Source organism: Mytilus trossulus, chromosome 3 (genome assembly GCF_036588685.1).
Source record: "Mytilus trossulus isolate FHL-02 chromosome 3, PNRI_Mtr1.1.1.hap1, whole genome shotgun sequence".
Classification (NCBI taxonomy): Eukaryota; Metazoa; Mollusca; class Bivalvia; order Mytilida; family Mytilidae; genus Mytilus; species Mytilus trossulus.
This window is the reverse complement of record NC_086375.1, coordinates 1,849,767-1,875,207: the sequence shown is the minus strand read 5'-3', so window position 1 is coordinate 1,875,207 and position 25,441 is coordinate 1,849,767. Positions and strand designations below refer to the sequence as shown.

The 25,441-nt window shown below is 31.8% G+C and overlaps 1 protein-coding gene and 1 long non-coding RNA gene across 2 annotated transcripts; one reads left to right on the top strand and one right to left on the bottom strand.

The window, feature by feature from the left end:
* The first annotated feature begins 15 nt into the window (after positions 1-15).
* LOC134709973 (transmembrane protein 62-like) lies at positions 16-25,239 on the top strand. The gene is made up of 14 exons (XM_063570103.1): positions 16-212; positions 2,796-2,907; positions 3,414-3,551; positions 4,498-4,543; positions 5,472-5,619; positions 5,845-5,975; positions 6,264-6,386; positions 7,111-7,263; positions 7,713-7,872; positions 8,822-8,932; positions 21,026-21,119; positions 21,880-22,005; positions 22,523-22,641; positions 23,595-25,239. Exons 1-14 carry the CDS (start codon positions 54-56, stop codon positions 23,898-23,900), a joined length of 1,926 nt encoding a protein of 641 aa, XP_063426173.1. The 5' UTR covers positions 16-53; the 3' UTR covers positions 23,901-25,239.
* On the bottom strand, positions 10,571-16,648 carry LOC134709168 (uncharacterized). The gene is made up of 3 exons (XR_010105908.1): positions 16,605-16,648; positions 13,661-13,745; positions 10,571-11,185 (listed from the first exon to the last, which is right to left on the bottom strand). It is a non-coding gene; the product is annotated as an uncharacterized LOC134709168 (long non-coding RNA).
* Positions 25,240-25,441: the final 202 nt, after the last annotated feature.

Genomic DNA, 25,441 nt, shown 5'->3' with positions numbered 1-25,441 from the left:
AACCAGTTTTGAAAAACTCTTTTTAGTTGGAGATACGGAAGTCGGATCAGCCAATGCAGCCGAAACAAAAAATGTTGTCGTTTTTTATAAAATCGACGATATTTGTGTGGTATACAGTAGCCATACATTCCAGTGAAAGTGATGAGACTGAGCAAAGATTACAACTGACAGATCAAACATCCGAATTGACGAATCTTTTCTGGTTTGTTCAGGTATATCAACCGGCGTTGCCAAAATTATCATGATTCATGACTCAAATCAAATGATGTGAAATTCTAAATGAAAATTACATCAGAAATTGTAAATTTCAAACATAAAATGTTCACAGTAAATTTATTTCAGCCATGTTCTGAACCATTTCATGTTTTATTTCTTTTACTGTCATGCAATATTCATGTCCAATTTAAATTCAAAATATTTGATACTTTTTATTTTTCATTTTTTGCATCAATCATAAGCCATTTAAGTCTCACAACATTTCATCATGTTTTGAAACTCCTTAATAGAATTAGATCAAATGCATGTCAAATTCATTGTGAATGATGCTTGTTATACGTCAGTTTTGAGCATAAGCACTTGTTTCAGATTTTTTTCCCCTACATGTATATGTATACCTTAATCATTGTTTAATAATAAATCAAACTCCGATGCATTAACACTACAAAAAGATCTCAACAAACTGGCATCGTGGGAAACTTCCTGGAAAATGGCATTCCACCCAGATAAGTGTAATGTAATTTCAGTCACCAGAAATAAAAAAACAATCACATGTAACTACACATTACACAATCATTCTTTAGAACATGTTACAACAGCAAAATATCTGGGGGTCACCATCAGTTCAAACCTTAAATGGGATGTGCATATTAACAACATATGCAAGAAAGCTAATAGCACACTAGGCTTTCTAAGGAGGAACCTGAACATAAGTTCAACATCCATTAAAGAGCAAGCATATAAGTCCCTAGTAAGACCATCACTAGAGTATGCTTGCTCTGTTTGGGATCCATACTTACAACAAGACATAGATAGCATTGAAATAGTTCAAAGGAGGGCTGCACGTTTTGTTACCAACAAATACAGAAACACCTCAAGCGTTGGTAATTAACATGTTACAACATCTTGAATGGCGCAGTCTCTCTGACAGAAGAAAAGACTCCAGATTGGTAATGCTCTACAAAATTGAACACGAAAAGGTTGCAATCCCTAAACAAAATAAATTAATTCCACAAAAAAGACAAACAAGACATACAAATTCGAACAGCTGCCAAATTCCATCCTGCAAAACACAGTACAGAAAAGAATCATATTTTCCAAGAACTATCACTGACTGGAACAAACTACCGGACAACATTGTAAATTGCACTTCAGTAGACTCTTTCAAATCTTCAATTTCAAAGCATCAATATTAACTCAATTACAACATCTTACTTTATTATACAAAACATTTTATATTTTTAATTTTTCATATTTTTTAAAAATTGTACATTTTTTCAATCTATGTCTTGTTGTAAGTTTCCTCCTGTGACATAATCTTCAATTTGTTAAAGGCGGTCACTATATGGTAGAATAGAATAGAATAGAATAGAACAGAACACTAAACCCGCATTTTAAAAAATATTAGACAGTGGTGAAATTCTCTTATATGCTGATTTCTCAGTTGTCATCCCCACTAAAACTTGTTATTTTGTTCATCGAAATTGATTTTTCTACATTCTATTTTTGTTGTCAGAATGATCTGTAGCAGGCCCATGGAAGTATGTAAATCTTAATTATTTCCTCTACTGATGTTGGATATATAAAAGACACAAGACTTGCAGTAAAATTGATTTATTATAAAAATTGTTTCAGAAAGAAATCTTAGTATTTGTCTGAATAGAACTTATCATCCAGTTACTGTTAAGTAACATGGTATAAGATACTGTGAAAAAAAATCTAACAAACTTGTGTTATTTGTGGTATGTCTAATTAGTTATGAGTTTCCTTTTTAGACACAAATTTTCCCATTACGTCAATGTCATTCAGACTCTCTCTTGACTTTTCGTATCAAACGAATTAAGATCAGATAACTTTGAGAATGATTTAGACTTTCCCACAAAACTTGACCAATCGAAAACAGAGATATATAAAGGGAGTAAGAAGATACCTTTCACTGCAAGACATTTATTTCCAATCCAACTTTGGTAGACGAAATAATTATGATTGACATACAAACCAGTGGTTTTGAGATCTATACAATAGCTTGTCATATCTGTCATGTGACTTGCATGATACCAAATGACAAAATTGCTAGTACATGCACATGTAGGTATCATCACTTCTGACACCACTGTTGAGGGAATGGGTGAAAAAGTTTGATGCTATGCATGTTGTATAATTTTTTTTCTTCTGGAAATAAAAATCTAATTAGTTGGTCACCTTCCCTTTAGATGTTGGGACCTTGAGATTATGGCTAATCTATATATATAATAGATTTAGCAGTTCATTGTGAAGACTGCCAAATTATAATTTTGATCCCCATTTCACTGTCCAATGAACATGGAAAATGATAGTGCGAGTGGGGCATCCATGTACTTTGGACACATTCTTGTTTTTGTTTTATTGCCCATGTTCAGACCAAAGAGTTTCGAACAGTTATACTTCGGATATGACTGATGGAATGTATAAAATGGATTCCTAACTTTGATTGAAATGAAGTGAATTTTATAAATTTATTTACTGATCCTGAACTTTAGTTTTTTTCATATGATATATCATTAAAACATGTTTACTAACTTATATTTGTCCTATTTTAGGTTACAGATATCCACATCAGTAAATTCTCAGCTTTTAGTAGAGCTCCTGATTTGAAAAAGTTTTGTCTGACACATATAACAAATATACAGCCAGATTTTGTTATAGTTTCAGGTATGTAACTGTAGAAATGCTAAATGTCTCATCTACAGCTGAGTAAAATGTATCTTCTTTAGTTACCCATATTGTCCAGTTTTATTTGAAAGGTTGATTTCTTCATTTAGTGATTGAACTATGAAAAAAAACTTAGTATTTCAGTTTTAAAACTTATATTACCTTAAGACATGAAAGATCCGCAATTGTGAAGAGTGAATGTTTTATTATAAAATCAACCAAAGAAATACTTACCAGAAACGTCATCTGCCATTTTTGCACATTTAATAATGGCAGATGAGATCACTTTTACAAACCATTTTCAAAAATGAAATGGAGTTTTGCATTAGTACTATACCTTTGTTATACATTTGTGTAATGTATTTTACTTGATAGTGTTCTTTTATTAACAGAAAATGTACCTCAATATTGTTGGTCACCACTTTTTATAGATAACTTACATATGCATTTGTACTTAGTATTATGTGACGAAAAAGTAAATTCAATAATTGATATGACTATTTTAGGAGATTTAACTGATGCAAAGTACGCAGATAAACGAGGATCTAAACAGTTTATAGAAGAGTGGAAGCTCTATCAGAAAACTGTCAATGATTGTAAACAAGCATATGACACAACATGGTATGATATCAAAGGAAACCATGGTATGTATGATGAAAAATAACTCCACAAATGTATTCCTGTTGGTACAAAAATTATAAACCTCTCAGAGCTGTAGAATTATAAGCATGCACATTCAAAATGAGGTTACCATATCACACCTTAGAGGCATATTTAGAATTTCACTTACATTTTCACTATATTTAACCTATAGTGAGATTTCAAAGTGCCTTCCAGGGTTCCATGTATGTTTTAATGGAACAGCCCTGCATGACTGCGTCTGAGAGGGATTTTTAGTTTACTTGTTCTGTCTGTATAACCCCATCTTTGGACAAGCACTAATGTATTTACTAAATTAAATTCATTGATAATGTATACTCTTAATTAAAAAACATGTTACTGCAACTATAAAAATGTATTGACTAATCTCAAAATCTATTGCAGAGAAGAAAGAATTTTAATAATATTAAATTTGATTTATATTTTAGACAATAGATATAGGAAGATGTGGTGTGAGTGCCAATGTGACAACTCTCCTTCCAAATAACAATTTAAAAAAAAAGTAAACCATTTAAGGTCAATGTACAACCTTCTACATGGAGCCTTGGCTCACACCGAACAACAAGCTATCAAGGGCTCCAAAATTGCTAGTGTAAAACCATTCAAACGGAAGAATCGAAGGTCTAATCTATATGTAAAAAAAAAAGAGAAACGAAAAACTTGTATAAATTACATAAACAAACGACAACTACTGTACATCAGATTCCTGACTTAGGACAGGTGCAAACATTTGCTGCGGGATTAAACGTTTTAATTACAAGTACCAAACCTTCTCCCTTTTTCTGAAACAATAGCATAACATCACAACATAGAAAAACACACTGTAAAATATCATTTGGCAGATTTAACTCAAACATGAATAACAATTTTTTTCATGAATACAAAAATAAACATTGAATGAAAAATGTCAGCTGTTTTCCTTAATTGTAGATGCATTTGATGTGCCAGGAGATTTTGACAAGAGGAACTTGTTTAGGTATGTCAGTATAGCAGTGACCTCTGTTGAAAAATTATTTATTAGATAGGGCCCGAAATGGATAGGTTTCAAATGACATAATTTGAGTTATTTTCCTTGTTAATCATTTTTAACGGATTTTTTACCCTTTGCTGTCTGTCCATACGCCTTGACATTGGTTTCTGTTATCTAACTGTAGTTTGCCTCAACCAAAAATTATAAAACTTATACATACTGCTTATTACCACAGAACTCAGATCAAGATCCAATTTAGGTGGCATCACTTTTACCATTCTTGAGTTATGCCACATTATAATGTTATATGCAAGCAGGGGCATCAACTTTGTCCCTTAAACACATTCTGTTTTTACTTATTTTAACATCTATCCTTTAATATTATTATCTCATTGTTTTTTTAAGATTCTTTTGCTGCCAATGCCTGTTTATGTTTCAAAATTTCAGTTAAAGGGGGAAATGAGTATTATTTTTTATCAGTATCAGTTTTCATATATATTGACCCATAAATCTGTCTGTTCTACCAGAACATGAATATTTGAAAACAAATACAACATCCACAGTCAGTAGGTAAAAAATAAATGGCAATCATTCAGTGAAGCCTGAATACTCTATCAGTTATTAGTAGTTTAAATAATTTTAAATGAAACCTAAGTTGTCAGAAAAAAAAGAATGAATTAAAGTTTCTAATGTGAAAACACAACCTCAGAATTAGATAGTCACAATACAATGAGTCAAAACATGATGTGTCAGGAACTAGTTTGGGTCAAAACACTACATCAATAGTCAGTTAATTTAACACAACCTCTGTCAAATGGTTAAAATTAGACAATTAATTGTCTAAATAAATCAGCATATGAAATTCAACTGTATCAAAGTTGTTATAATATAATATTAATTGTCAGTCCTTTTAATGTTTTTTATATATTAACAGGAAGTATTCTGAACAAGGTTGGACACACCCTTCATCTTATTCCTTTACACATGCAAAGCCTTATGGGAACTATACAGTCATAGCAATGGATGCAGCACCCATTCCTGGACCTCGTAGACCATTCAATTTCTTTGGCTATATGAATAAGGTAAGTACAAATAAATATTCTGCAAAGTACGGTTATTTTTGTATTTAATTTTATAATTTGGATATTTGTTTAAGTATGTTATAAATCAAATATGGCAATTTTAGTCAAATCTATGAACATGAATTTGACGGCTATTATTTTGTTCCTTTAATTTCTATTATTTTCATAGTAAAATACTGTATTTGTTGCCATCTAAATCTGCCTTTTAAATATTTATTTTGACAGGAAAGGAGGACAAAGTTACAAGATTTATCACAACAGGCAATGAATTCTAGCAATATGACCCTATGGTTTGGCCATTATACTACATCACTTATTGTAGATGCTGAGGAAAGCAATGTCAGAAATTTAATGAAGTAAGCAAACTTTGTGTTAAGACATTTAAAGTAATTCAAGAGCATTTAATGAAGAAAGTAAAAGGATGTTAAACAATTAAATAAAAAAATGAAAAACCTTGCCAATCAATTTTAAAAAAAATCATGAAATTTTCAAAGTCAATGCAAAGCCTGTAATTTTAGTAAAAATCACAGAGCTTGTCCAAGCTGATGCACACATTTGCTCAAATTCTTAAGACTCATGCGCAAATAATTAATTTTAAAAATCAAATTTCAAAATGTTTTAAGGCTCATGGAATTTATTAACAGGGATGCAGCTTATTACCTTTGTGGACATCTTCATACCCTGAATGGTTTACTGACCAGGATGTACACAAGACATAATACAGGGACAATAGAACTAGAACTGGGTGATTGGAGGGATAACAGATTGTACGTAGGAAGAATTTATACTCCTAATTTATAATAGATTTGATATATCATACAGCGGGCAGCTGAATGAGTTAGAACTCTGTGGTTGGAGAGATAACAGATTGTAAGTAGGGAGAATTTATACTCCCAACTTAAAATGGATTGAATATATCATACAGGAGGCAGCTGTTGGAGGGATAACAGATTGTAAGTAGGGAAAATTTACCCACTGAAGCAGCTAAATTAAATTTGTTGATTGAAACTAAAATTGGCTCTAAACAGGGATTCTATATTTGTACTCTAGATCTGATATAAGGTATTGCCAATTCATTAGTATTCATGGCATACCAAATATTGTGGATTTCTTGGCTACTCATGAAACACAAATTTATATATTCAACAAGGTACACTATTTTTATAGACTTCTACAGGGTAATAAATCAATAAAATGCAGGTTTTCTTCAATCCGCAAAAAAAATAATGAATTCACAGTAGTATTATATGTGCCTGAACACCACCCATCAAAAGTACCAAATATAAACAGATTTATATGTCTTACAACAAAACAAAAATAAATAGACTTTTCTTCAACCTTAATAAAATATGTTTTATTTTTAAGTAATATTGCAACCAAGGAAACAAAGGCACTTTATTCTAAGGAACAAAACCATTAATGTCCTGCATGGGCAATTCTTGGGGAAAAGATCATCACTTGAATGTAATTATTTTGTTTGAAATGTTTCAGATACAGAGTATTAGCTATAGATAATGATATGTTGTCATTTACTGATGTAAAGTATGGAGAATGGCCTGTTGTCCTAATTACTAACCCCAAAGATGCTTTGTTTACGTCCTCTAAAGAACCAACTTATAGAATGAAAAACTCAACTTATATAAGGTAATGTTTGTGTTATGTTGGGGTGTGGTATCTTTGGAAGAGCTTGGCACAAAAGTTGAAATGCTCTTTTATCTGTTTTAATTTTTAGCCATTTTCTTCTTTCAAGCATCATAGAAAGCATATAAAATTTTGTTGTAATAATTTTTGTAATAACTTTGTTGCTTCAAATCAGTTTTCAAATGTCCAATGAATCCTTGCCTATACAAATATTTGTAAGATTCAGATAAATATGATATCATAACCAAAGTATTGTATTTGCAAATATTTCAATTCTAACCATGAAATCATAATGTGTACTATAATTTATATTGATACTGAGTAGGATTTAAAAAAAGATTAAAAAATAAAGTATAATGATACTCTAATATATAATATTTAGTTTTACATTTGCATTTTTTTCATGTTTTTATATTTACATTGTTGTTTCTTATACATTTATTTTGTTTTAGAATACTGGTATTTTCTACAGCTAAGATCCAGTCAGTTGATGTATACATTGATGACAAATGGATTGGACTAGCACACCATGTTAAGGGACCTCTGTATGCACTTAAATGGAATCCAGCTAGCTATCTTCATGGATTACATTCCATTAAAGTCACAGTACAGGTACAATTGATTTATAGATATAACGGGATTTGAAATGCTCAATACATGGTACACTATTCCTATGAAATTTTCTTCTTTAATTAACATTTACTGTGGATTCATTTGTTTTCGTGGGTACCAATTTTCATGGATTAAGGAAAACTTACATGTTGAGGATATTTATTTTTGTGGTTTTGCTGAAATCTGCATACAAGCATTAAAAAAATAGGCTATTTGTTTTAACATTTGATTTTGTGGTTTACCTGTTCCCATGAAATCCACAAAATAATTGAGAGATGTACCTGGCAGGTTTCATGATCTCTGACCTCATTTTCATGGTTCATAGGACAATATGTATTTTTGGTTTTTTGGTCTATTTCTGAAATATTATAAGCTATAGGTCAAATATATTTGTTGTATGACATGATTATAAATGTCTGTCTGGCATGGTTCATCTGACCTTGACCTATTTTTCATAAAACATTTGTGATACAAAGTATATGTGACACTTGTGGTAAAACTTCATATTACATTCAACATGAATTTAATAATAAATAAATGAGACATTTCAGCATGTGCACTCTTGTTTACAAGTTTAATCTCTTTACTTCAAATAACACCTGATCAATCTTATTTATAATCATACACTTGAAATTGCAAATTGAAATCAACTTCTCAAAAATTGTTGTCAAATTCAACAGAAATCAACTTCTCAAAAATTGTTGTTCCTTTAAAAAAACATCTGTCTTACAGTCTAGCAGAGTTCATCTTAGGCATCTGACCTTGACCTCATTTTCATAGTTCATTAGTCAATGTTAAGTTTTCATGGTTATGTCTGTTTCTCAGATAGCATTAAATTAAATATTTCACCAATTCCTCCACTCGGTTAAAATATTGTATTCTCTACTCACTATACCCCTTTCTCTGGCATGCTTCATCCTTTGATTAATTATTAATACTATATTTACAGGATTCAGTCAACATATTGAAGACAGTAAAACAAGACTTTTCATTGGATGGTACAGTGACATCTTTTTCTTTTCTAGCCAGAATGGTTCTTACAAACAATATATACTACTTTGTAAGTTAATTAGTTAAAAAATTAAAATTTAAATTAAATTTGCTTAAATTAACTAATTAAAATTGAAATTTAAATAGAAGTTTATGAGTCTCTATCAAGTTTTTTTAAGTGGGTCTCATTGGGGTCTAAGCGTGACGCAGGATTGCCGATTTTTGGTAAGCGTGACACGCGAAAGTCAAATTATTGTGTCCTGAAAACAAGAAATGAGGTCTAGCGGGACCCGGGAAAGGACAAAAAAATGAAAACTGCTTACGTACATAGTGTAAGCGGGATACGGGAATCTGACAAAACAGTAAGCGGGATCCGGGATCTGTACCCCACAATGAGACCCCCTTTTAAGGGGCAAATGAAGAGGATTAAAGCAAAAATGTACCCTATTACATAGTAAAAATTTTCAAATGATGAAAAACATTTTTTTTTGTTAGATCTGGCCCATTGACACATTCTCGATATATTATTTTTATTATAAGACACATTAACATTGCCCTCTCTGAAAATCATTGGCTTGTGTATGCAGATAATGGAATACACTGGTAAAAATGCCACACATGTGAACATGCGTGACACATGCGTTTCACATGTGTGTCGTACGCATGTGAAAGAGACGTTTCATGCCACGCATGTGACACATGTGTGAAAAAAGAATGTGATACGCATGATATACACATGTGATCATGTGTTTCACATGTGAATCACATGTGTAGGAAAAAACACCTGTGACACATGCGTGATTTCTGCATTCAAAAGGTATGGTGCCAGTACTAACAAAAATTCAAAATGTGTGATACGCATGATATACACATGTGATCATGCGTTTCACATGTGAATCATATGTGTACAAGAAATACACCTGTGATACATGCGTCATTTCTGCATGTAAAAGGCATTGTGTCTGTATTAAATATTTTTCAAAATGTCCTCCCTATTTGTCTAATTATCATGGTTGTTGATATGTTTGTTAGTTCTCAGGTGCAGCAAAAGTGTTTAGTATACATAAAGTTAATATTATTGAAGTTTCATATTTATCCTGTTCTACCTATTGTGAATGCTTCATGAAGAAACATTTTATAAAAATCATCAGACTGCAATACAATTTGAACCTGGTCTGTAACTTGATAAACCAAAACTTAAATCAATATATAAGCTGAAGCATGACAAAAGAAAACCAAGAAAATGTGCGACAGTGTCACTATATAATATAGTACACTGATATTCTGCTCACACTTTTCATGTTCAGTATAGCACAAAGTCAGGGTCAAAACCTGAACTAGAAGCCATTATATCACTTATTTGTGTCAATTAAGTTGATTGGGCTTCAACTGCATCGCTAACTACATATACTGTGACCAACAACTTTAACCAAAATCCTTAAGTTAAAATGGAATGGATGGACGAATGGACAGACAGACACACGCACCAAAAACACATACTACTCCTTGACTAACTTATAATTGTCTTACTTGCAAAAGATGCCTATTTGTGTTTTAAAAGTTTTGAAGAAAAAAAGTAGTTTACTCAGCCCCATATTCATGTGCCTGTTTCAAGCCAGGGTTTCCGTAGTTGTCTAAAGTCTCATCCTAACTAAACATATTTAAAAAAATCGGTTTTAATAGCAGTGCTTTGATTGGTAGACTCTGGTCAATTAAGTAGATCATGAAATTGTTTAGACACCTGTTTATTGTTGAGGACTGTATGTTAGCACCTTAATGCCTTTTATGTGCTTTTGTTGTTGTGTTGCTGTCTGATTGATTTATACCTCATATCACATTATATTGATAAATTGCAGATATTTTCAACCATTTCCTTCTTATTTCAAAACAATTTGTTGACAAACAATAAGCATATACCATTAGAAGATTTCAAAGTTTGGCTGCATAATAAGCTAAAAATTCTTGTAATTTCAAATATTTATATAAAATTCAGTTAAAAACATGTGTTATTCATTTTTAGACTATAATTGTCATTTGACACAATAATTTGAATTTGAATTGTATTATATTCTGAAAGTACTTGTGGTTGAAAAAATATACACAATATTTAATTCCATGGATATGTGTTTTAAATTTCTTGAATACGTCACTCCCATATCATGACCACGTGTAAGAGTTCTATCCTGTATGGAATTGCTGTAATTGCTATTTGTATCCAAGGCTTCCTTCATACATTAGCACTTATCCTAGGCTTCTAAGATGTTGCTTGAATGATAAAATCCTGTAATACATTATCAGCCATCAGACTCTTGGAATACAGTTGCTGAAATTAAAAAAAAACACTATATAACATCAAATATTGTCTTACCAATCAAGCAAAAATGAGAACATAAATTAAATATGTAATGATTTACCAAACTTACATATATGTATTTAAATATCGTGTGAACAACTGTAGTGGAGAAATAATAGTTTTCTTTTTGCAATTTATCATAGTTGTTTTTTTTGCTTATTGTCTTTTTAGTAAATCAGGCTGTAAGTTTTTTCTTTGGAATTGTTTTACATCTGTCATTCTAGGACCTTTTATAGCTTGCTAAATTCTGTATTGGTTTTGCTCAATGTTGAAAGCTGTACATACATGTAAAGTGGTCTATAGTTGCTAACAGTCAGTCATTTAGACTCTGATTGATAGTTGTCTCATTGGCAATAATACTACATATTATTTTTTTACGTTAATAAATGAATAATTAATAATGAAAACTAACTCTATTCATGCATGTGTACTACACATTACCTGTATATATAATATATATGGCATTTGGACCTTAATGTAGACCAATTTAAAAACAGGGACCAAATTCCCCCAAAAAATAATACACGGTTTGATTCAGCATATTAGAGATCTCTTTGAATTCAAGAATAAAACCCCATTGAAATTGGTAAAAAAAAATAGAGGCTCTTAAGAGCCTGTGTCGCTCACCTTGGTTTATGTGCATATTAAACAAAGGAAACAGATGGATTCATCACAAAATTGTGTTTTGGTGACGATGTGTTTGTAGATCAACTTTTACTGATCATTTTTGTTACTTACAATTTTCTCTATCTGTAATGAACTTGGCCCTTTAGTTACAGAGAACACTTTGGAAAAACTTACCAAAATTTACCAAATTAATGAAAAATGTTAAACTAGAGGCTCTCAAGAGCCTGTGTCGCTCACCTGTTACTGTATTTACTGATGTCGGTCATCTTGGTTGGTAGGTGGGGTCATTAGACACTTTTTTTAAATAGATACCCTAGTAATGATTGTGGCCAAGTTTGTTTAAATTTGGCCCATAGTTTCAGAAAAGAAGATTTTTGTACAAGTTACAAAAATGACGAAAAGTTGTTCAATATTGACTATAAAGGGCAATAACTCCTAAAGGGGTCCTCTAACAATTTTGATCATGTTGACTTATTTGTAGATCTTACTTTGCTGAACAGTATTGCTGTTTACAGTTTATCTCTATCTATAATAGTATTCAAGATAATAACCAAAAACTGCAAAATTTCCTTAAAATTAACAATTTTAGGGCAGCAACCCAACAACGAGTTGTCGGATTCATCTGAAAATTAATGAAGGGAAAGATCTTATTCTGATGGACATTTAAATCTTGAAAGATTTGCCCTTAATGTCTTAGTTTCAAAGATATAATTCAAAAACTGTATTTTACCGCTATGTTCTAATTTTAGCCATGTCGGCCATTTTGTTTGTTAGGCGGGGTCATCGGACAAATTTTTCAGACTATATACCACAATGATAATTGTGGCCAAGTTTGGTTAAATTTGGCCATGTAGTTTCAGAGAAGAAGATTTTTGTACAAGTTACAAAAAATGACGAAAGTTGTTAAAAATTGACTATAAAGGGCAATAACTCCTTAAGGGGTTGACTGACAATTTTGGTCATGTTAACTTATTTGTAGGTCTTACTTTGCTGAACATTATTGCTGTTTACAGTTTATCTCTATCTATAATAGTATTCAAGATAATAGCCAAAAACTGCAAAATTTCCTTAAAATAACCAATTCAGGGGCAGCAACCCAACAACAAGTTGTCCCATTCGTCTGAAAATTTCAGGGCAGATAGATCTTGACCTGATCAACAATTTTACTCCATGTCAGATTTGCTCTAAATGTTTTGGTTTCAAAGATATAAGCCAAAATATACATTTTACCCCTGTGTTCTATTTTTAGCCATGGTGGCCATCTTGATTGGATGGCCAGGTCACCGGACACATTTTTAAAACTAGACACCCCAAGGATGATTGTGGCAAAGTTTGGTTAAATTTGGCCCAGTAGTTTCAGAGGAGAAGATTTTTGTAAAAAGGTTACGGACGACGGACGACAGACGACGGACGCCAAGTGATGAGAAAAGCTCACTTGACCTTTCAGGTCAGGTGAGCTAAAAATGACTATAAAGGGCAATAACTCCTTAAGGGGTCAACTGATCATTTTGGTAATGTTTGACTTATAATTTGTAGATCTTAATTTGCTGAACATTATTGCTGTTTACAAGTTATCTCTATCTATAAGTATAACAGTATTCAAGATAATAACCAAAAACGGCTAAATTTCTTTAAAAATTACTAATTGGGGGCAGTAACCCAACAACCAGTTGTCCAATTCATCTGAAAATTCCAGGACAGATAGATATTGACTAGATAAACAAGGAAACCCCTTGTAAGATTTGCTTTAAATGCTTTGGTTTCAGAGTTATAAGCCAAAATCTACATTTTACCCCTATGATCTACAGATGAACATACTTTGATATCTGTTCTTTTTTCAGGACATTCACACCTACATGTTCAGTGGTTTTAATACTGTACTTTCCATTCTTTTGGTAACAAGCTACAATGTAAAATTGTAAATCAAAATTATTTAATCAAGAAGTCCAGACAAAAACTAGATGTACATTGTAGTATGAACATGTTGAACTCACTGATGCTCACTAATTTATACCTTTACTATATATACTTTTTCTTTTGAGTGAATGCAAATACATGTAAGCAAACAACAGAAAGAAGATCAACAGCATCTTACATGTAGCTAAAAAATACATGTACAGTATGAACTTTCTGATTTTAATGGATATATTCTGCTGTATAGAGTTAAAAAATCATTTCAGGCATTAATTACTGTCAGATGTTTATTAGATCTTGTTTTGCTGTTTTAAGTTAATAGACAAAAATGTTAAAATACACCATTTTCATATACATGATATAGAAAAGATTAATATCATGTTCGAACGTAGCACGTTGTCATTTCTGTTATAATCCATATACAATGTATCATGTATATCCGGCATTTAACAAAAGAACAACCTTTCATGTATCTTGCAGCATGCCAATAGATTTTCTGTCAAAAAGCACATTTTGTGTGTGTTTTTGTTAGTTAATAGATGTCTTTCTTCTTTGTATACATAGTATAGATCTGATGAGTTAATCCCTTTTCACATCATGTGCCAGGACTGAGGTTATGTATGTGCCTGTCCCAAGTCATGAGCCTGTAATTCAGTGGTTGTCGTTTGTTTATGTGTTACTTATATATTTGTTTTTCGTTCATTTTTTTTATATAAATAAGGCTGTTACTTTTCTCATTTGAATTGTTTTACAGTTTTATTTCAGGGCCTTTTATTGCTGACTATGCGGTATAGGCTTTGCTCATTGTTGAAGGCTGTAGGTGATCTATAGTAACTATGGTTATTTTCTGTGTCATTTTGGTCTCTTGTGGACGATCGTCTCATTGGCAATCATACCACATCTTCTTTTATATATATATCATGTATATATATATTCATAGGTGGGTTTATTTTGGCACCACAAACTGCTAACTATATAGTCCAGCCCCAATCACATCCTGTATATTAGTATGTGCCTGTCCCATGTCAGGAGTTTGTAATTCAGTGGTGCAGGTTTTCCTTTAATTTGTTGTTAAGTCTGTTAGTATTCTTGTTTGAATTGTTTTACACATTTTTTATTTTCATTTAGGGTCTTTTATATAGCTGACTACTGTAAATTCAGAAATTATTGCAAGGTTTTTATTATTGCTAAAATGCGACCGAGTTGTAAACGCAATAATTTAAACTCACATTAAAAAAAATATTCAATATGAATTTAACAGGATTTTTCTCAAATTCGAAAAAAATAAAATCGCGTTTAAGACAAATTAGCAATAATAAATGCATACATTAATTTCAGAATTTACAGTATATGGTATAATGTATGGGCTTTGCTCATTGTTAAAGGATGTATGTTGACATATATAGTTGGTAACTTTGATGTCATTTGATCTCTGTCTTTTTTCATTAGTGTAAGGCCATGGATAATTAATTGTTGGTTTCCCCTAACATGAGAATTTTTTGTAAACCCGGCAGGAAATGTAAGTTCTTTGCGCAAAATTCATGCATGAAGTTTTGCGGATTTTTTTTGTACTGTGGATTCATTTATTTTCGTGGGTATCAATTTTCGTGGATAGAGAAAAAAGACATTCCGTGGTATACATAAATTTGTGGATCGCTGATTACAAAAAAAAATCAGATACGTAATTCGTGGATTTCTTTTTGGTTTAGGAGATCTTATAACCTCCTTGGTTTGATCAATAATAAAACAAACTAAAAAGAAAGAATTCATTGAAAAAGTTTTGAATTGTCAAAATCGTCGCTTGGTCATTTTAGGTTAAAGTGTTCATTAAAAACTTCTATTATAATAATGGACAAAAACAACTAATTATTTGCTTGTTTTACAATTTATAAATGCTTGTTGGAATTCTATAATGCAATCAAATCTTTATGATTGAAAGCTTATTTTTGCAATCACGATATAATATAACAGTGAAATAAGTGTTATTTTACAATGTTTAATAACAAAAATATGCAGTTTTACTGATGACAATTATTTTTTTTTAACCTGGGCCACACTGTCAGACTTAAAAATATTTTTATCTAGGGGGGGGGGGAGGGGGGATCCCCCTTTTTTGGCGGATCAAAACATTTGAATGGGAACATATAGTTGGAACCCTCAGGCCCCCTTTGTCCTGGGTTGGGAACTCCTCTTTTTAAATGGCTGGATCCGCCCTAGTGATTTTATCGCATTACTGGATATCACACAGGTCCCTGTAAAATTTTAACGTCACAATACAAAATATATGATGCCACATGTACAATGGAAAAGTGATTGTTGTATGCATCAAAAGTTCAAGCGGCCAGGTCAGCCGGGATTAGCGATAAGATGTATAACCACTTGATTTTCAAGGGTTTGGGTAGTTATTTATAGCTATTTGGACTAGGGTTTTTTTGGGGGAAAAAAGGGGGGGGCTGGCTAGGATGAAAATGTTATCCTGCATTGTCCATTGTTGTCAAAGTTGTTTTTTATCCTGTAAGGCTGTATTCAATTTCAATCAAACCCCCACCACCCACTGAATTGTATCCAATTTAATACAAATGGTGGCATAGACTAAGCTCCCTCAACATGAGTTCGGCGATTTAAAAAAAAAGAAGGTCCTGTTGTTAAAAAAGTGGGGCGTTTTACCAATGGGGCGAGTTGACTTGCTTCCGTTTTAAAACTTTTTGTAAATTTTTGACTGATTTTCTGGTTTACATGCACCATGTGCATGACATGAATACAGTGACCCCTATGTTTTTCATGAAGGTATAATACTATCATCTTCCTAAAAATGTGCATGATTATGATGGGGGTCTATGATATTTACCTTTCATAATATTTTGACATTTGGCCATAATTACGCTTTCCCATACCTGTAAGATACCTGTAAGATCGTTGTGGGGCTCATATGGAAGGATCCCATCCTTTTTAGCCCACCATATTTTGGTACACTTTCAAAAACTGATACAATCATCAATCCTGCATGATTTGGTGCATTATTTCATGGTCATGATGGTCCAAGTACACAAACAATACACTGCCTACACTTTCTAAAATGTATGTTTCGTTCCCCGATTTCTTCCAGTTAATCGACAATGCAACCCATTTCAATATATCTGTTTACAATAGCTTTTTGAACCATCTGTTTCAATCTTTGTATCATCCTTTCAAACAGTAAAATCAGCAGACGAGCGTCCTTTTGCGTCATAGTATAAAAAACGGCCACGGTGAAAGATTTCCCGGTTTCCGTATTCGACGCGCATAAATTTACGTCTAATGAGATAATTAAGAGAGTTAGTCTGGAATCGAGAATGGGAAATTGAATAAGAACATCTTTTGTTTTATAATTTTTAACTCTGACATGAACTATGCAAACATTTTTAACACAATCTTCTCATTATATTCAACGAAAAGCTCACCAGTTCTTATCTTCACATGTTTGTCAGTATGAGCAATCAAATCAAAGTTGTACTTACTAAATTTGCCGTCACTTGGAATATTCTAAAACATTATAGGTTGCCACACGTTGAGAAGGTAGCTCCTGATGAAGTTCGTAACTGTTTTCTCAATTTTATCATTCACAGTAACTGAACTCACTCATCACGGTATTTTGGACACGGGAACTCATGTAAAAAAAACGCCTGTGTATACCTTTTTAAGGTATATAGAGAATTTTAAGGTATATAGGGAAAACAAATTCGTAGACGAGTGCCTGTGATTTTGGAGGTACGTGTTGCACATAGGCGGATTTAGAGCACTGTGCCCCTTCCCTTTATGTGGGCAAAACTTTATTGATTATTTAGGTATCACTGAAGCATGACTAGCATAGGCGGATCCAGGGGGGGCTGGGGGCCCAGGCCCCCCCCCTTTTGTGGGAACAATTTGGTTGATTATATAGGGAATCATCGAAGCATGACTGGAGAGGGCCCCCTCTTAGGTCAGTCAGCGCCCCCCCCCTTAGGAAAAGTTCTGGATCCGCCACTGACTAGAGAGGCCATCTCTTCAGCAGCCAGACAGTGGGACTCTTATGAAAATTTATAGGTCCCTCATGATCACTGCATGGCACAATTTTAGTTTTTATGTGATGGTAAGTCCAACGGTTACTGTCGTTTTTACCTTTCGGACTTTTGACTTTTGTCAATTCATTATAGATGTATGGTTATAAACTACTATTGCAATTGGTATCCTGTTTCGATTTCACTGTTAACAATAAACCCACAGATAAAGACTATGTATTGTATTTTTTTTAAATCTTGGCATTAAAAAGTTTTATTTTCACATGCAGGCCGGAGAAATCTGTCCATAATTTCATAACAAGACTGTTTAATATGTATCACAGATTAAAAATATTATCACTGTTGATCCAATATACAAATCCGTGGTTGATCTATTCTTAAACAACTCAGTTCTTTAGTTCCCTCACAATGCCGGGAAGGCCGCGAGCAACATTTACATTTACGTTCCCCTTAAGTTATAGATAGAATAGAGAAATTGGGGACATTTTATATTTCACATGTTATAAACTTTGAAAGAACACAAGCATGTGTAACTTTTGACAACACTAAGGTGATCAAACGTGGAGGACTCAGGTGGTAAGTTTATAACTAAACCCACCATCAAATGCTTGCTAAAAACTAAACAGAGGCAGGTTATTATGTCTTCTGCTTTTATCCAAAAAAAAAAAAGATGAAGAAATGCATGATAAAGTTATATGGTTACAGGTATATTATTCTATACATTGAACAAGGTTTAAGCCTACGGAAGGCCCAGGAAGTATTAGACGTCACGATCTTAGACTAAGTGAGTGACTGGTGTTTGTTGTGATTTAAACACGATAGTAGTGTTTCTTTCCCCTAAACCTTATGAGCCGCATTGACTGACAGGATAGATTACCTTAGACCTCAAATACTCTGAAACTTTTTCAAGTACATTTATATGCTCATGTGTATTTTCTTGTTAGCATAATTTTGTACTTGGACAGATAATCAGAATGGTCAACATTCATGTTTTGGTCACGTTTGTTAGAACAACCAAACCAGGTAATTTTTAATTTAGCCTCACATGTACAATGTTTATGTACATATACATTCAGCCATTTTTATAACAAAAGGGCTATACATAAGAAAATCCTAAATAAGATATGCAAATCTTTTATTAAGTGCCATACCTTACTGCATGAAGCACCTGTTTGGCCTAAGACTAGTCTACTAGTCTATAACATATATGTTGGTTTAAGGATTAAACACAGTTTTCCTAGAGGTTATTTTAATAAAATGTGTAAACCGGGGATTTTACTCACAAACATTACCAAAGGACTTTTATTCAGTTTTTGAGTTAATCACCCTGGTTTACACATCAATAACCTCTAGAAAACATGTGTTTAATCCTAGAATCATAGAGATATTACTGATAAAGCAATATTAGTCCTTCAAATTAATCTAGGTATCTAGGAAACTAAAACCGGATATGTATACACACACATATGTATATATACAAATTCCACCCTTATGACAACAAGAGATAAATATTTAAAAAAAAATGTAGTTACATCTTATCCACTATCAAGGGAGATAATCTATGCCAAATAAAAGATAAGTATTATAATCATTTGATGATTTATATATGTGCCCCTTTTATGGAAAATCTTCAGAAAAAGGTGAACAGCTTTGATGACTAAATTCTTCAAATAAAAAATGGAGTAAATTTTGGAATTTAAGTAAAATTCAGGTGAATTTGTATCTCATACATCATGTACATGTATGTTACAAAAATTGAACTCAAGAATGTTGAATTTCTCTAATTAATTCCATGTTTTAATTCAGATAAAATTGATTTAACTTTTTCACATGAACATTTTTATTATGAATTTTTCACATGAATTTCACTGAAAATAGATTTTTTTTAAAGTAAATTAAGATTTTCAATGGAATACATGTCTTACAAGGCAAATGCAAGGTATCTATGTTTAAAATAAACAATTTTTGATTTTTAATTTTGATTTGATTTTTTTTTGGTGAATTTCAAGTGAATAATTTTACCTAAAAGTCATGTGAAAAATTTAACTTCACGTCAACAAAATTTGCCTGTGTCACACATGCGTTACACATGCATTTTACTATACATGTGTTACACATGCAAATATCGCATGGGTCACATGCGTTATCCAACACATGTGTGACACAGGTGTATTTCTGACACATGTGATTCACATGCGTGTGTAACGCATGTGAACGCATGTGTCTCACGCATGATTCCCATGCGTGGCAAGAAACATGTGTATAATGCATGTAACACACCTGTGACACATGCGTTTTTAGGTACATGCGTGACACATATGTGGCATTTTTGCCCTAGTAGTATAATTCAATTTGGACAAGTGCAATAATAAAGTTGTCTCATTGTTAAAAGCTGTATGGCTTAGATCCACTTCATTTGAACTTGGGTGGATACTTGTTTCAGTGGCAATCATACCACATATTATGTTTAGGTTGTTATCCTGCAATCAGCTGTTATTACAAATATATATTGTATGTCGTTGCTGGGCTTCTAAAATGTTGTAAATTAAAAAAAAAAAATATCTCACAAACAGGCTTTGAAAATTTTGACAAAATGCGCGCATCCAAAATGTTGTATGTGAACTTGAACATTTTTGAAGATAGCAGTGAAATAAAAACTTAGACATTTCTATTATCGGAGAACTTAAATTATTTTCACAGAAATAAAGAGATGTACAAATATTGTATTCTCAAAGCCATTTTACAACGATTTTCAAGTTTTCATACAATATTTTGTAAGCAAACTTTACAAATAACTGACATTGGCAATTTTGTAATATGTCTTATTTCAAACGTTTTAATTGGTCTAACTGTATGCTATTTTGTAATACCAAAGATTTCCTCCCACCCAGACCATTATTGTCAAAAAGTATTTCTAGCCAAAAAGTCATATACTACCTTTTGGAAGCCCAGCGATGATGTGTTACTCCCTATGAAACAGGTAGCTGGTTTAAAGTTTTTGGTAAAAGTAGTTTTTAATGAAGTTAAAGTCCTATCAACTTGAAACTTATTACACATGTTCCCTATGTTATAATCTTTCTATTTTTCATGCCAAATTAAGATTTTTGACACCAATTTCACAGTCCACTGAAAATAAAAATGATAGTTCAAGTCAGGCACTATGGACACATCTTGTTTTAAAATTTAGTAAATAAATATTGCACATACATACATATATATTTATTTATTTCAGACCCAGTGTATATTCTGGATGTTGATACTGATTTATATTGTCCTACTTCTTATGTTGAGGTTATTACAGAACATTCAGGTCATGTTTATACAAGGTAAGTCAAAACAGTTATCTCCCTTGATTATTTAAAATTAAAATTTTATACTGTTTATTTTAAAGTGTTTTTATTATGTAAAGTATGGATAGGGTAAAAAAAGTTTTAAGCATCATATTTGATTATTTCAGAACAGTATGTATCACTAAAATTGTACTTCGCTGTTTGATTTCATATGTAATATTGTCCTAAATACACCACACTTGTTGGTGAAACATGTCGACCAGAATAAACTCTTACCATGTGGTAATTGATGGATATCTTTGTTATCATTTTATTCATGAACAAGAACAAACAGTAGATACAAAATTTAAATGACCAATTAATGAGCATTAAGTTTTTTTGTCTGCGTTCATTTGTCTGTTCTTCTGTCGGTCTTGCTTTACACGGTAGGTTAAAGTTTTTGGTCAAAGCAGTTTTTGATGAAGTTAAAGTCCAATCAACTTAAAACTTAGTACATATGTTCCCTATGATGTGCTCTTTCTATTTTTTTAATGCCAAAATCAAGTTTTGCTCACAATTTCACATTCCCTGAACATAGAACATGATAGTTTAAGTGGAGCATCTGTGTAGTATGGACTCATTCTTGTTATGCAGATGATTTAAGAGCAATTTTGATTCAAAAATGTCATATATTTTGAAGGGTTTCAAATCATTTAACAAAATTTTGAGTATGCCTGTAACTGAGAGGATCTTATTAAATCAATTTCATGACAAAGTTCAAAGTAATTTTAAACACTTGATTATTTATATTTTACAGGTCAGAATGTTATAACTAGAAATATAGGACACTTTATCAATATCTGGTTATTGAGGTTATGGCTGGTGACTAAGATTAAGTCTTTATACTGGCTGTTTACACTGTTTACATTGTATGTAGCAATAGGTATGTAATTTTAATGTAAAATTTTAAGCTGAATATATAACATAAGATCAGGGTTCTGTAAAAAAAATAAAAAATTGTCAGATATTGAAGTATTTGAAATTTTTCAGGGTAAATTCTTTGTTGCAATTGTATTATCTGAAAAATATTAAAATTTAGATTAAGTAGCTTATTAGCAAAAAATGTAATTTCTGACTAAATGGAGTTGAAGAACGTTCAATTTGACTGCAATAATTTAAGTGCAGTCATTTGACTGTTTCCAAAACCTTGAAAAAGAATTTTATATAAAGATATGTTGTTTTTTGTTTGTTCACAGTTGGAGATATCCCATGACAAACTGAAGGATACATTTGAATGTATATCCATCATACATGTATGAATATTTGGTTCACAAACTTTTAATTTTTAAATATTTGCTACATTTTAATTAATGCCACAATTGATAGATGTTTTAAAGATCATAAATTAAAAAATATGAAATTTTTACATATAGTAAAAAGTTTTCCATTTCTTTCTGAAGGTCCCTGGTTTATAGCAGATGTGTTAGAAGGAGAAGTAGGAGTATTATTTGTCTGGGGATTATATGTCAAAGGGACACTACTACCAGGCTGTCTAGCATATCTGTATGGTACATTTCATGTAAGTAAAGTAATCATATGGAAACAACATGAAAACTCCATAGCAAAAACGAATTTGCAAGTTGTAATTATAATTTAATTTTAAGCTTCTACATGTGAGAAATAAACTAAGATAATGTCTGAAATGTTTGTAGAGTAAACTAAGAGATATTTTGTAGAGTACAGATATATTTTTTCCAATTTTCTTCTCACTATTATTACTACGGAAAAGGAGTATTTATACATGTATTGTTTGAAAAAATTTAAATTCATAGTTATATTCACAAATCAATACACACGAGTTTCAGGAAATGACTACAATAGGTAAGGATGCAGCTAAAATAAAGTTAACAAGTCCTTTTAAGACATTTGTTTGTAAAGCTTTGCAAACTTTGTCCTAGTTTGGTCATAGCTTTATACAATCATGGTCTATTAACTTTAATCTTTTTTGCATAGTTAACACATATATATATATTTGTTATGCAGTTGTATAAGCATTGGTTAATCCCTTTCAATGGAGTTTATATAGCCTTCCTTGATAAAGGGTTGTGCTCACAAGGAAGCTATTAAACTAAGGGTTTGTTAAGTTGTAAATTTTATGGACAAAATCACAAATTGGTTGACCTTTGTGGAATATCTGTTTCACAGAATGAGGTGGCAACTAATATCTTCCAATTGTCATAACTCCAATCCTGTCCCCTCTTTTTTACCTGAATGTGAACTTCTGAATTATATTTATTACTGGGTTTCATTTGTACTTTCATAAGCAACATATGGGTGCCACATGTGGAGCAGGATATGTATACCCTACCAGAGCACATGAGACCACCCACATTTTTGGTTAGGTATTGTGTTGCTAGTCTTAATTTTTTTTTGTGCTTTGTGTACTGCTCTTTGTCTTTTCATTTTTTAACCAATCTTGATTATTTTATACTAACTTATTAATTACTCTTATTATTTTTTTGTATTTTTCAGATTGTGCTGTTTAATATTCCACTACTATTAATGACTGGATACATTATTCATTATACAAGACAGATGTCTCAGAAACACCATATACCAAGGTTCCACAAACTTAAACATATATATATACCATTTCTGTCTCTAGTCATTGTTAATACTTTAATAGCTATTACCGAGTTTCCAGCAGCTTATGGAAGCAAAGCAATGATACTGGGTCCTGTTCGAACTGGATCTATATTTCTGTCCTTTGTAGCATACCATTTAGCTCAGAAGCATGCATTAGCCATCCCAGCATTTCATAAAGTCGAAAAGGATTAGTTTCAGAAGCATACTACATATACTGTGGATTCATTGTTTCATTGGGTACCAATTTTCGTGGATTTTGTGGTTACGGGTGAACCACGAAATTTACTGTTCAACAAATACCAAATTTTCTAAAGGCTTTTATGTAGACTTTGGCAAAATCATGAAATTAAATATCCTCTAACAGTTTTCCTAAATCCATGAAAATTGGTACCCTAGAAAATAAATGAATCCACATTAAATTTCCGGTGAATGATTTATTACTCAGGATTTATCTTACAAAAGCATGTACCGTTATTTATTTATTTATTTATGACTTTTTATATGTATGCCAATTGTCGGAGCCATAGAGTTATTGCCCTTCTGAGATTTAAGAATTTTTTACTCAGTTTTTTATCCAACTTTGTGATAATGTCTCTTTTAATGATTCATTAGCAGTAAATTTTTAAATCCTTGTATACAAATGCCACCATGCATGTGTTTAGTCAAGGAAATATTTAGTGATTTAAAGCTTCACATTATAATTGTCTATTAGTAAAAACTGACCTGGAGAAAACTCATCATAGATACCAGGATCAAAAATTTGTATGTATGTCAGATGCACCTTTTGATTACAAAAAAGTATAAAAGGCCAAATTAGGTACAAATTTGAAGAGCATTAAGGACCCTACATTCCAATCTCTTTATTTTTCTGATTTGCTACCTCACTGATTAATTATTAATACCTCATATCTCTTTGTATTCAAATATGTATATTGGAATTTCCAGTTCACTTGAGTTTTCCAGAAATGAAGGTACTTGTTCTGCTAAGCAAACATGTTGATATAAAAACTAACATGGACGTTATAAGGGACAGATAGAACCCTAATAGGGTAAACTCATTGGTCAATTTTAAAACAGTCATTATATTATCAAAATTTGAGAATTAGATTTAAGTATTTAGTTATTCTAATTTTCATCTGAGTTGAGGTATTTGTGATTATCATTAAGTAAAAATTGTGATTCTTTTGGTTTCTAGTATATTTGTTTATGAGTATGTAAATACTTCTTCTAGACAGAACAGAATTTTATCTGTCAGATTTCACAGCATTATGATACATTGCATTTACCTTAAAGTGTTCAAATATGATTTTGAGCATTACAAACAAATATTTCAAAATTGTATAAATATTATTTAAAGACTATTTATTGTCCTGCCACAAGATTCACTTTAGACGGCCATTTTACAACTGGATGTTAAGTTTCCATTAACTAGTCATCATCTGTGATATTTGTTATTGTAAATGTTATGTAATTTATGGATATTTTAATAAAGTGGTTGAAGGTAATGGTTTTATGTTTTGGAAGTCAGAACAGTTTAAACAGAACAGGATAGAATCCAGTCATTTTTAAAAATGGGGTTTCCAAATTCCAACCCCATTCAAATGCATTGATTGACCAAAAAAAAGGCGGGGTCCCAACCCCAAACCCTCCCCTCTTGGTCTGCCACTGCTTTAGAAATGACTTCATGAACTTTGTTGATATTTGATTTTTGAATCAAAATAACTCTGGTAGGC